The sequence below is a fragment of the Apus apus genome, chromosome 5 (assembly GCF_020740795.1).
Source record: "Apus apus isolate bApuApu2 chromosome 5, bApuApu2.pri.cur, whole genome shotgun sequence".
NCBI classification, from domain to species: Eukaryota; Metazoa; Chordata; class Aves; order Apodiformes; family Apodidae; genus Apus; species Apus apus.
Genome location: NC_067286.1, coordinates 11,458,711 through 11,471,339, shown reverse-complemented (window position 1 = coordinate 11,471,339; position 12,629 = coordinate 11,458,711). Strand labels below are relative to the sequence as shown.

General features: G+C 41.6%; 1 protein-coding gene across 2 annotated transcripts in view; it reads right to left on the bottom strand.

Moving 5' to 3' along the window:
- Positions 1-12,421, bottom strand: part of SCUBE2 (signal peptide, CUB domain and EGF like domain containing 2) — a 42,443-nt gene extending 30,022 nt beyond the window's left edge. For both annotated transcript variants that reach the window (XM_051621774.1, XM_051621775.1), the window contains exons 1-6: positions 11,861-12,421; positions 11,338-11,463; positions 8,709-8,843; positions 2,923-3,048; positions 2,418-2,534; positions 1,456-1,545 (exon numbers count right to left, since the gene is read on the bottom strand). In XM_051621774.1, the coding sequence (XP_051477734.1) occupies positions 1,456-1,545; positions 2,418-2,534; positions 2,923-3,048; positions 8,709-8,843; positions 11,338-11,463; positions 11,861-12,098 (832 nt within the window). In that variant the 5' untranslated portion in view covers positions 12,099-12,421. The remainder of the gene's footprint in view (positions 1-1,455; positions 1,546-2,417; positions 2,535-2,922; positions 3,049-8,708; positions 8,844-11,337; positions 11,464-11,860) is intronic.
- Between the last annotated feature and the right edge of the window lie 208 nt (positions 12,422-12,629).

The following is a 12,629-nucleotide window of genomic DNA, read 5'->3' as shown; positions in this document are numbered from 1 at the left end:
TGCTGGAAAAGCCCCTGCCTCAGCCAGGTGCAGTTTTTTCAGAGTCTACAGACTAAGATACTGTCTCTGGATATTCTTGTCCTTAGACACAAATCCTTGCTCCTTCCCATCTGTCAGTGTCCTTGTGCCCACACTCCATCCTGGCTGATCCTCTGACACTTCCCGTCAATGCTCAGACACCTGGTTAGACTCAAAACTACTAAACCAGTTTTCTTAATCCCTCCCAATAGTCCTTCACGTGCTTCCTGTCCTTCCACTCACGGCTGGTTACCCCCCCACTGAGCATTCTGTCAGGGTCATGACCCAGGTGCCATCTCAACCTACTGTTCCTCTAACTTCCCCCTATGCAAACTATGTCTAGATCTCACCAAACCTTCCTAGTGAACAGTCCTAAAATACAGTTCTTCACACCCAACTAAACAGAAATAATTGGAGGAATTGGCATTCCTCCTCTTGCAGTCAGTCTCACCATCTTTTCACTGGCTGGACAAATACTGCTTTATCCAGCACATATTGATTCAGAGAGCTGCAAAGATAATTTTTCTATGTCTGAAACCCTTTTTCTAGTTCTGTCTCATAGTTTTATGCAGCATCAAGCATACATTACTTCTTCTCAAGTTTATTCCCTCCCATTCTCTCATCTCATTGGGAGGCTGTGTCCAACCTGAAGGCAGAATGACTCCTTTTTCTTTCCCTTTCCACAGAAATGTCTTTTTTCTTTTTAATGAGGCTATTCATGTAGATGATGCAGGAGCTCAGAACTAACCCCATACTTTTGGTGGTTTCTTCCTCAGCCTCCATGCCACTTCTGTGGCAAATGCCAATAAGGACAGAAAACCACCATGACTGCCTAGAGTAAGGGCTTTTGAGAGGTGGACATCCACTGACCCAGCTGCCCTGAGACCACTGTGATTGTTTCTCATGTCAGTGCCTGCCCAGTAGTGACAGACCCTCAGAGACTGGCACTCTGGGCCAGATTGGAACACCTCTAGGAAGAACAACAAGATGGCCTTGTATCCTAACACATCCTTCTAGATGCAAACCATCACTGGACCCAATTATCTTCCATGCAGAAGTACACTTTCAATCTTTCAGTTGAAGAGAAGCAGGTTAAACTCTGATTCCTCCGCAATCACTTGGCTATAATTGTAGCACAGAGGGATTGTACTGCATTCCCATGATGAATAAGAACCATGGAAACATGCTACTTCAAGGGCAAGTTTCTGACACTTCCTTCTGACCATCACAAACAACTTACATAGCTTCTTATACATTATGGAATAAGATTATTTTCTTAAAAGAGACTGGAGCATCTCAGGAAGAATTCAGCCCAGAGTTATTTAATTATTATTACAATTAAAAATAAACAAACAAACAAACAAAAACCAAGCCACCAGTTCTTCAATCTAAAATGTTTCAGCAAACAGAAAAGTTATTTTGGATAAGCACTGTTACCCATGAGCAACCGTCGCTTCACCCTCTTGTCCACATCAGCTCCTGCTGTAGTGTTGCCCTCAGAAATTTCAACAGCAGCCTCTTCCCTCTCTGTAAGGAACATGAACATAGGAAATGAGTAAAAGTGTCCTGACCAGAAGCCTCATCTGCTACTCAATACATATGTACATCTATGTATTGAATACACATGCAAACAGCTGCAGAACACACTGAATTATCAGACAGTCAGAACTAACTAGGCAGACATTTATTTAAAAGAGAAAGTAATAATGAACATCATGAAGGCCCGTAAATCAAAACCATGAGATACTTCGCTTTTACGGCTTCCTTACAACTCACGTTTGCTTCAGTACTCCTTATAAAACAGCAGATGTGCTATGGATGCAGTGAAGACCAACAAGATAAAAGAAATGTCCTGTTAAGAGCACACAGTCATCTTCTATCATGGACCAATAAAAGGACCAGACAGTTATCCCTGAGCATTTGATTTCAATCAACAGACAACAAACTCTTCCAGAGACTAAAAGAGTTTATAAATCTTAAGTACCCTCTTTACTGGGACAAATGCTTTGCAAAAAAACAGTACTTTAATTGAATTCAGAGTTCTGGTTTTAACAAGCATACTGTTTGGTTACACTCTCTAGCTCATGCTACATAAGAAACTGAATCTAAAATAAACCAGAGGGAAGAGAATCTGCTTTGGTGAGTGACAGGACTCAGTGGGACAAGTGATAATCGCAGGCTGCAGGAGTGTCAAGTATTAGACAGCTACTTATATAGGGACACAAGCTGCCTGAACCCAACCAACTCACTCATGCACTAGCAGGTATCTTAGCGCTGGATTCCTTCCCATTTTCTAGCCATACAATTATGAGGAGCATTAATCATGCACACACAGCAATGCCACAACACTCTAGAGTTAGTCACCAACAGAAAACTACTTCCCTCCACTGTATACTGACCCAGGCAGGTTTTCCCATCCACATGCATGATGTACTTGGGGTGACATCCACAAATAGGCCCATTATCAGCATCATCACAGGTATGTTGACAGCCACCATTTCCATGATTACATGTTACTAGGAAGAAAATATATGTTACATCTCACAAGCACTTCCAGAACCTTTGAAAGACACTGTGCAATTTTGTCTCCATTTTGACCATCCAATAGCCCTTCCTAACATGCCCCTTTCCTGAAGAATCCTGTGAGACTGCAGAGCTGTCTTGTGCAGCTGAACAGCTTCACTATGAATGATGCCACAGCTCCCAAACTACAAATACTGTAGCAATCAATAGACTGGTGTGATCAGTGTCCAGCAAAGCCACTGATTCTAGTTTAATTCAAATCCAGACAACTTAGGCATGACATCCCAGCTGAGCTATGACATACCAAATCCCACATCACTGCAAACAGAACACAATTTGTTCACTTTAGGAAACCACAAGCACATGCAGAATGTTGCATACAAATGCAGCTCCTCTGGTTCTTGGACAGTTCAAATCCTGGTCGGCATTCGCAGGCCACTCCTCCTTTGGGTGTTTCTCTACAGATGTGGGCACAGCCATGATCTTTATTCATGCAGCTCATCCCTTCTGCAAAACAGGACAAGTGCAAGAGCATCAGCATCTCTGTGTGCAGGCAACAGCCAAAGTCAGTTCGATACACACAGAGACAGACAACAGTCTGCTACTTCTGGGAACACTCTACAGTGTTAGGAAAGAAGTACAAGCTGACAGACAGGAAAGGCAGAAAGTCCAATCCTGCAAAGTCAACTGCCCCCAAGTTTCTTGATCTGTGATCCTTTCTATGTCCATGTTCTTTGACTGCAAGGTCAAAAAGCAGATTTGTAAGGCATCTGCACCCTTATACAATGCTCCCACTTTATACCAGTGTTTATAAAACCTCATTATCTCTTTTATAAAAAGTGCAAAGTGGCAAGATCAAAGCTTAAAGTTCTTAGTTCTCTGCTTAAATGAGCAGCCACCAGACACAGGAATTCCTAGACTGACAGTCACAGAAGTCATCCCTATTTCAATTACTGGCCTACAAAGCAGGTTCCCAAAGTCATAACCTACCTCAGCAGTGACCAAGTAGTGACCAGACAGTTGTGCAGTTTGTACATATGCTGTATGTCAACTTTTTTGTTAACTTTTTTTGTTTGGTTGTGAGGTTTTTTTCCTCATTTCAATAAATTCCTCCTGAAGTAACTCCATGGGGGAATTGTTTTGTATTTCTACACATCTTCCAAGTTGGACAGAATGTAGTGCTGGTGCCTCTTTTAATCAAATGAGAAAGCACTGTGACACTAGTGACTTTCTTCCTTTTGGTGCCTCTCCTAAAAACATCCTGTCATTTTTATCTCTGACAGTTACAGGCTGTTCATGCACCAGACTGCCAGAGAGTCTTGTCTGGCCTTGGCAAAAAGTTGAAGTCAATTCAACTGGGAGGAATTGTTCCTAGAATTATTGTAAAACCTTCTTTCATCTTGTCACATGGTCCAGCTAAATCAATACCTTTGCCACTGGCAAGATGCTGACACAGTTTGTACACACACAACTTCAAACTACACAGCATCTGGCTGAGTTATCAAATGGGCTCACCCAACTAAATAAAAATACCTTTTTTTTCTTCTACAATACACCACAGATTTTTGCTGAAGTATTCTACAGTGCTATCAGACTGGGAGAGAAGACAATGAATGCTCTCCTCAGGTATATGTGGAGAATACACTTTTGCCATCAAAATCTCTGCCTTTAAGTAGGTTTGGGTTTTCTAAGACGTGTTACACCAAAATACTCTCTCTTCTTGGTGAGAACACTTCATTGAGAAGACCAAGTGAAGCAGACTTTGGCTGCAAGGGCTTATTATCCACGTTACCTCAGTGAACTTCTACTGAGTTGACCAGGTGCACAAGCAGGGAGAATGAAAAGGGTGACCGTTCTGCTGAGAAGGGAACAATTGCACTCCATGTATATATTTTAAACTTGCACAGCCATTTTTGCAGCCTTATTACTAAGTGAAACAGAAATACTGTCTTTTGAGCAGATCAGCTCATCACTGTTATCCCACTGCACTTCAGCGAGGTCCTTGCTCTGCAAATGACTGTTCCTGCCACCTGAAGCACAAGCTACAGCTCTCTATGAAGACAGCTTTAAGCAACAAAAGAATGGACTCTGCAGAGCCTAGATTATTCTGCTCTACTGGCTTTTTGATTCCTTTCCCACAGTGAGGACTCTGTAGAAGTCTAATAAGACAATGACACTTCAAATCCTGCAGCACACAGACACAGCCCACATGAAAGCTGTCATCCATTGTTGTGCTGTCACTCCAGGAAGGAGACAACCTATGAGGCCACAAATTAGCCTCATTAGCTCTTGTGTTTTTGTGACATTTCTGTTCTTAAGCATGCAGGATAGTTTGGTCTGTTAGCTCCGAGGCTTTAGAAAGCATTAAGAGAATTAGCAGCTTCATTTCTGTTAACAAAGTTATTATTTTGTTTCTATTGAGCTACCAGAGTGGAAACTGTTCAAGCAGGTACTTTGGTAAAGTTCACTGACATCAGAGTAATTATTTCAATGCTCCATTTGGGATTGCTCCACTCTGAGCAAGCAGAATTCCATCAGGCCTGCACAGAAGGCTAAAACTGCACTTTCCAAACCAGGGCACATTTTAATAACAAAGTATCCATTGTGTAACAAGGTACATGACCAAACCCACCCAGATCTAGCTGACCCAAAAGACAGCCTTTCAGAGGAGATACATACATACATAAAGTTCTAGCATTTACTATGAAGCTGCTGCTTGTTTCCCAAGGCAGTAGATTTCAACTCAGCCCTATTTTATAAGGTTATATGAAAGAAATGTCTGCAAAACCATAAAAGCTTTGCAACTGCAAACTCCTTCAAGGACACAAAGTCTCCCAGGTCACATTGCTGCATAGCAGCTGCTATGGCAGATTTTGGTCGAGAACCAAACCCGACATTTCGGTCAAATTCCGCCACGTGCTTCCCAGACCTGCAATTTCTCTTACAGGACACCCTGCCCTACTGACACAGGAGTGTCTTGGGATGGGTGAGTCTCTTCATTGCCAGGCTTGCAGCCGAGACAGCTGAATCCAGTGCCAGCCTGGCTTCCTGGACCCTCAAGGCAGATGAATCCTTCCTGGTGCTTGGACCTTTGCCAAGTTACCCAGCAAACTCCAGAGAGATCTCAGCATTCCTGTCACTGGCAAGACACAGGCAAAAAGCCAGGATGTTATTTCCCTATCAGGGCATGTAAAACTAATCTCTTTCATGTATGATCTGTGTTTAAATCTTTGTCTTTTTTTACACAAATGATGTAGAGACATCACCACCAATCTGATAAGAATATGAAGGCTCCATTGATAGGGCAGAGGATGCAATTGTACAAAGAACTTCTAGAGATTCTCAGAGGAACCATCTAACAGCCAAACAGCAGGAAGCATCAGCACAGCCAGCAGAATATCCCAGGAGTGCTTTAGTGTTTTTTCATGCTTCCTACACCCTAGTGTTAAGGCAACTTTTTTCCAAAAAGCTTTCCAGTTATCACTGTTCTTCACAGCCAGAAAGACTGCAAGGTGATGCAGAGCTGAGGTGGTTCCCTGTGTACGAGCTTCAATCCACACTGTGATTTCACATATAGTTTTCATCTTGCAGGTCCAGTTCACTCCCATTGATTCAGACTAGTAAATAGAGCTATTACTGTGAAACTCCACAAGGGAGAGTAGGAAGATCTGTCATCCATAGCAGCAGCAACTACAGGATGTACTACATATTTACTCATTAAAAACTGTTTTCCTTCAAATTTTTGTATTCTCTAATGTGGAGCAAGTTAAACAGAGAAACAAGTTACAAGTGCATGGCTGCCCTGCCAGCTACTGTAACAGTTTCCTAAATTAAATCCATTCTCCCACATGTAGATGAAGAAGAGCTCATTCACAGCAGCCAGCCAAGAGATAAAATGGGATTGTGCACGACTTCCCAAGACATTCTGAGTTCCTGTGGTTTAAGCAGTGCCAAGGCAGAACCATCAAGCCCCTCAGAGAATCCTTGTTCTTCAGAACAACAAAGTCATATCAGATGAAAAATAAAATTTAATTATCAAGCTCTCCTGTAATAGCTTCCTGACCTTGAGTCCCACATCAGACAGGTGACAGGGAGTATAGAGGGTAATTGCAGATAAACTTGGAAGGGAAGGTGACTCTTAGGGTTTCCTGTTACACTGGTCATCAGGAGGAATACCACCACCCCAAGCCTCTCTGTTTCTCCTATCTCAACTGCAGTTCACTGTTTCTCAGTGTATGTAAATGCCAGCGTTGCAGATCACTAGGAAGGTCTCTCAAGCATGAATGCATGCACTCCTTTAACTGGGCTGTGAGACAAGAAAGGAAATACTTCCCTATATCACAGATAAGGATCAACACTGAATAGGTGCCAAATGCTGTTTCAATCAATGCTGTGAGGTCCCAAAGAGAACTAATAAAGTATACACTGAGAGATGCATACACAAGACAGAGAATAGAAAACCCAGCAATGAGCAGAAAAGTGGGGAACAAAGTGAAGGGAAAGATAAAACAATGAGATTAGGTTTACAACAAACCTTCCCATCCAAGAAAATAAAAAAGTGGGGAATCCCAGGGAGCACCTCTTCACAATTAAGGGGCGAGGCAAGAGGGAAACAGGCACAGCATGATAATCTGAAAATATGGCTTTTGAAGAAAACAAAACAGATATTTCTGTGTCCTAGTATGAAAACAAAAGACATTTCAGGCAAAAACAGTAAGGATTTTTTTTCTCTTAGGCTGGTTTTCACAAAAACATATTTAGTTCACTAGCTTTTAGGGGAAAAAATGCATCATTCTTCTCCCTTTTAACTTAAAAACAAAACAAAAAACAACCCACAACCCCAAGTTAATTGGAAATTTCGAAAAAAGGTCCTTTTTTTTTTTTTGCTAAAACATTTAAATATATTAACTGCATTTTGAAAAATAAGATAAGAGAGATAGAATTCCAAAGGTAGACTTTAGTGAATAAATATCAATGAGAGGAAATGCTACTGCTGTTAGTTCAGGAGCATAGAATGTACTCAAGTAGCAGCAAGTAAGAATAAAAAGATTTGGAAGTTATTCCTCTCGGCATTGGTCAAGACAAAGACTTCAAGCAACTGATTTCTGTCCTCAGATCCATCATCCATGCACACGCACCCATCACTGAAGGGAAAAGCCCTGCCCCACCACTGTACCTCTCCTTCTTGTCCCCACTCCTGGAGCAGCTCCCTGCAGTTGCAAGCTGAGTGATGACCTGAAAAATCACCATGCCCCAGCAGAGTCCGAGACCAAGCCCAGTACCAGAGAAGCTGAGGATACAAATTCTTAATTCAAACAAAAGATCAATCCAGCTATGACAGACGACAGCCACCTCAGCATACTCATCTGTGGATGGCCATATATGTCTATAAATGTTGATCTTTCCATTATGGGGATTTTTAAAGTAAGATTTGTTTATTCACGCTCAGATTCCTCTTATAGTCATGCCAACAATAAGCCATAGATTAAAAAAAGCTTTGCAGCTTTAAATACTTCTTAGTAAGATATTCACTGTACAGTTCAATGGACAAGTCCCTGATCTGAACAACCACTTTAAAGTATTCCTTAAGGGCATCCAAAATAATTTTGTTCAATTCAATGTCTAATTAGATATCCAAGGCTCTCTGATCTCTCAAAGGTTGCTTCATAAAGGTTTCACTCAAAACAAAGAACGTGATTTGAATACCTTAGGGGCTGACAAACAATAAATCTCTCAGCCGAAACCTAAACACTGTACAGGGAATCTAAAAGGTATCTGAAGGTAATGTAGGTATTGCCCTGTAGCTAAAGCCAATGGAAATGGCCACAACTCACTGTCCTTCCATCTGTTGCTATTCCCTAGATGAGGACACAGCTGAGTTGCACAACAAAGCATGAAGCACACTGGGAGCACAGCCTTTAAGAAGCATAACTCTGCTGACATACAGGTGGGATCAAAGGGGCAGAAGGGATGTAAAGAGTCTTCAAAGTCACTTAGAAGATTCTGATACACTGCTCCTTTTAAAAGGAGGGAGGACTTCAAGACCCTTCACAGCTTTGGAAAACTCAACCAAAAAAATACTTTTGAAGCTGTTTTAGAGATTTTTTTGCAATTAGGTTCTGTCAGAAACTCCTGCTTGGTGCCTAGAGGGAAGCAGCAGCCAGTACCTTCAGAGCGGTGGATGCAGGTATGCTGGTTATCACTCAGAAAGAACCCCTCCTTACAGCGACATTCGTAGCTCCCCACGGTGTTGACACAAACATGCTGGCAACCACCGTTGTTGAACATGCATTCATCTGTATCTGAAAGAGAGACAGAGAGATCAGCTTTGTTCTAACACCAATACACTCATACTGGCAGCAGCTACTCAATACGCAGCACAGACACCTACTTGGCGTGTAATCACCCTGGCAGCTTGGGCATCCCAGGCTATCCTGTTGTTGTTGTGCTTTCACCCTTGGGAAAGCATATTTTTGCTGCTGCTCTTCCCCTGTTTGCACTTTGCCCAGTCAATCACAAGGCTCCAAATAAATGTTGGCCAACTAACTGGAGTTACTGGTTACAACTAAGGCAGAGCAGCCTCGGTGGAGCCAGAAGCAGGGTTCGACATTCCACCTATGGGAACATCCTCTGCCTCTCAGTCCAGCTGGATAGGAGCAGCTTAGCACATTTACATCTAGGTCAAGAGCCCATACACAGTTTTGTCTTGCTCAGTGGGGTGCAACTTTGGCTCCAACCCCATTGAGACTATAAAAGGTGTTTTTCTAGAAAGTTCTGCCCCAGCAAAGGTGGAACAAGAAAAACACAAGCCTCAAAATAAATTTAGCTTAAAACCTATTCCTTGCTCCTTACTTTCACTCAGGCTAGAATTCACACATCATATCTGATACTCAGTTTGAATTATCATCATCCTGCCTCCACTCTAGGTCACCACCACTTACCATCAAGGCTGCTGCTGTGTTGCCTGACTGCACTCAAGGGCTAAAGCAGAAATTCTGGAAATAGTGTTAATGTTGATTTTGCAATATTCAGATCTTAAAAAATACCAGAGAATAGAGAAAGGCTCTGCTTGCAAGATAACCAAGGGAAACAAAGAGTAGAAAAAGTTCAGCTAAGCCTCTGAACAACAGAATGTTCATCCCAACCTCCAATGTTTTGGAATTTTACCTCTTAAAATGCACAGTTTTTTGTAACTACTACCAACAGAGAATTTTCCTACCCTAATTTTCGGAAATGTCAATTTAAACAGGAAGTAAAAATGCTCAGTCCCTTTAAAACCAGGGCAAAACGTTGCTGAGGCAAAGCACTGGTCTCATTTGCAAATTCATATGAACATGGTGTTTGCTCCCTGTTCTGTTCATTGTTTCTGTGTTAAATAGTACAATGTTTTTAATTTAACATTGTAGCATTTCTGGCATAAAACAGCTGTCTTCTCAAAAAGGAGAAAGACAGAGGCTTTCAGTAAGGAACATATCACAGTATTACAACAGATTTAATTCCTACTGAAGGCATTGAGTAAGCCAATTGGATGCAAAGGAATGTGACCTGCTGTAGCAAAAAGAGCGGCTGACATCTCTCCATCACAGAGAAGCTGGGTATTTCAGAGTTCCACAGTGATGTGAATGTGCAAACAATCATGAATAAACAGCCACCATGAGTCTTTAGTGCTACAGATTTGAACTCCAGCAGATGTTTCTGTCTTACAGACTTTGGAACGCTTTCAAAAAAAATCATCCCTTTCCAACAAGTAATTGTCTATTTGGCTTAAACCCAGGCACACAGCCGAGACCTTAAAAAATACGGGTGAGAGCGGGGCAACCCTGACATGAACAAAGTAAATAAACAGATTAAGAGAAGATGTGATTCAATTTGCTGCATGCCCAAATATTTATTTAATGTTTCCATCACATCTCAACATTGGCAGGTTGGTGGTATAAATTGTATTGTATGACAGTGACATTTTATTTTTATCTTTTGAAGCCTGCCATGCCATAGTGAGCAGCTTCCCAGTAACACAGCAGGTTTTAGATTTTGGTCTAAGTTATGTCTATGTCTTAATGACCATAAACAAGTTGGCTGAAGTATGCTCTAGAGGGGCTACCGGATAAAAAGAGAATACACCAGTAGAAAGGGAAGCAGAATATCTGCTGATACTTAAAAATAATAGGAAGGCTATCTTATTTCTCTCTAGTGCATTCGTGTAAATGCACAGTGGAGTTCAGCTGAGGTTACCATGAAGGGCTGAATGTGAACGAACACATTGCCAAGGTTTTGCTTCACACTAACCGCCCAGGGAAATTCCAAGCATTTGGCTTAGTCCCTCTGTACTTCAGTGGTCTCTATCCTATACAACTACTGCACATTCCTAATTATCCTTTCCTTACAGCTTGCATGTCAGGAAGTACTCAGACACAGAAAGGGTGACAAGCCCACAGTTACAGGCCTATGAGAAAGAAGACTTCTTAGACTAGAAATATACCTGAGAAATTATTCTAAACTAACTTTGGAACAGAAAAGACAATGGTAGTACATGTTCTTTTACATAAACTCATTAAGTGTAATAATAGATAGCACTTCGCACATTTTAACCCAAAGTACTTGAGAAGAATGTAGCACAATTATCCTCCTCATTTACAGAGGGGAAAAGAGTCACACTGGGAGGTACATCAGTACCTGCCATCCTGTATGTAACAATCTTCTCTAGCCAAGCAGATTCAGCCCAACAGATCACCATGCATTTCCCATGGATGCAGGTACAGGATCACCACTCACAGTGTTCATGAACACACTACTTACCCAGGCAGTTGTGGCCATCATGAGCCAACATAAACCCATCGTAGCAAGTACAGCGGTAGTTTCCTGGGATGTTGAAGCACTCGTGGACGCAGCCTCCATTGAAGTCATTATCACATTCATCAATGTCTAAGGAATAAAGCTAAAGTCAACATGACGGATGCTTTCTTGAGCGTTACAGACAGTTAGAGATACAACTGTGTAAATGTGAGTAGCAGCTGCTGTCCAAAATCACCATTAACTAAAAAGGGACAAAATGCCCCAAGGTTCCATGTAGCTTAGAGCTTTTAAGGCTGCTGGTTAAACAACAAACTAGTTACTAGACCAAGTGATGTTACTAAGTGAAAAGCCATGCAGCCTGTTTGCCTTTGGTTTTATGAACGGTAAGTAAAGCAGGTGAAGAAACAGTGAATATTTTTCTTTAGAATCATCCTCCATATTCTAACGCCCTTATTTATAATAGGTCTGTCTTCTTAGAAATCCCTCATGTTGACACAGGCAGGGCTCAGTGCTCGCATCACTTTACCTTCACATTTCTTCCCCTCGCCAGTGTAACCCACTTTGCACATGCACTTGTAGAGCTTTGGGGTGTTTTGACAAATAGCATCTGGGTGGCAGTCATCAAGGCCCAGGGCACATTCATCCACGTCTGTGAAAAGACAAGATTCAGAAGGGGTATCAGCAGGTGGAGAACAGGAGACTTGTCCTGTACACATCACTGACCAGATGACCCAAGGCTGAGCATCTGTGGTGCATGTGCACATACTCCATGCATGGTGAGACAGCACAGAGACATGCAGAGATTGTATCTGAACTTATATTTTTATCATGCTCTACCTGCATATAGATGTACTGCATGCAATTCAGATAAGCTTGTATTAACCTTTTGTACCCACTTATAAACACATCCAAAATAATCTATTATGGGCTAGATCCTCCATGAGATTTAGCTGAGTTTTACAGAGATTCATTAGAGATTGTCAATATTTCTGCTTAAGAAAAACCAATTAATGAAAGAGTTCTTGATCACATCCATGACATCACCCTCAGGAAGCCTAATTATTTTAAGCTAAAATGAGGAATTTACAGAAATGTACCTTCAAAGTCACCATCAACAAGTTAGAAGACTGACTTACCATTAAACAGATGTGTAATTTATAAATAATGCAATTTTTTAAAATATTAGAATAGTATCTGGTGAGCAGCACTGCCAAATCACCTGGCCAGCCATCACAAAGAACAGCATACTGAAGCAAAATACCCAGGTGGAAACTTCAGGGCAGAGGAAATGAGGA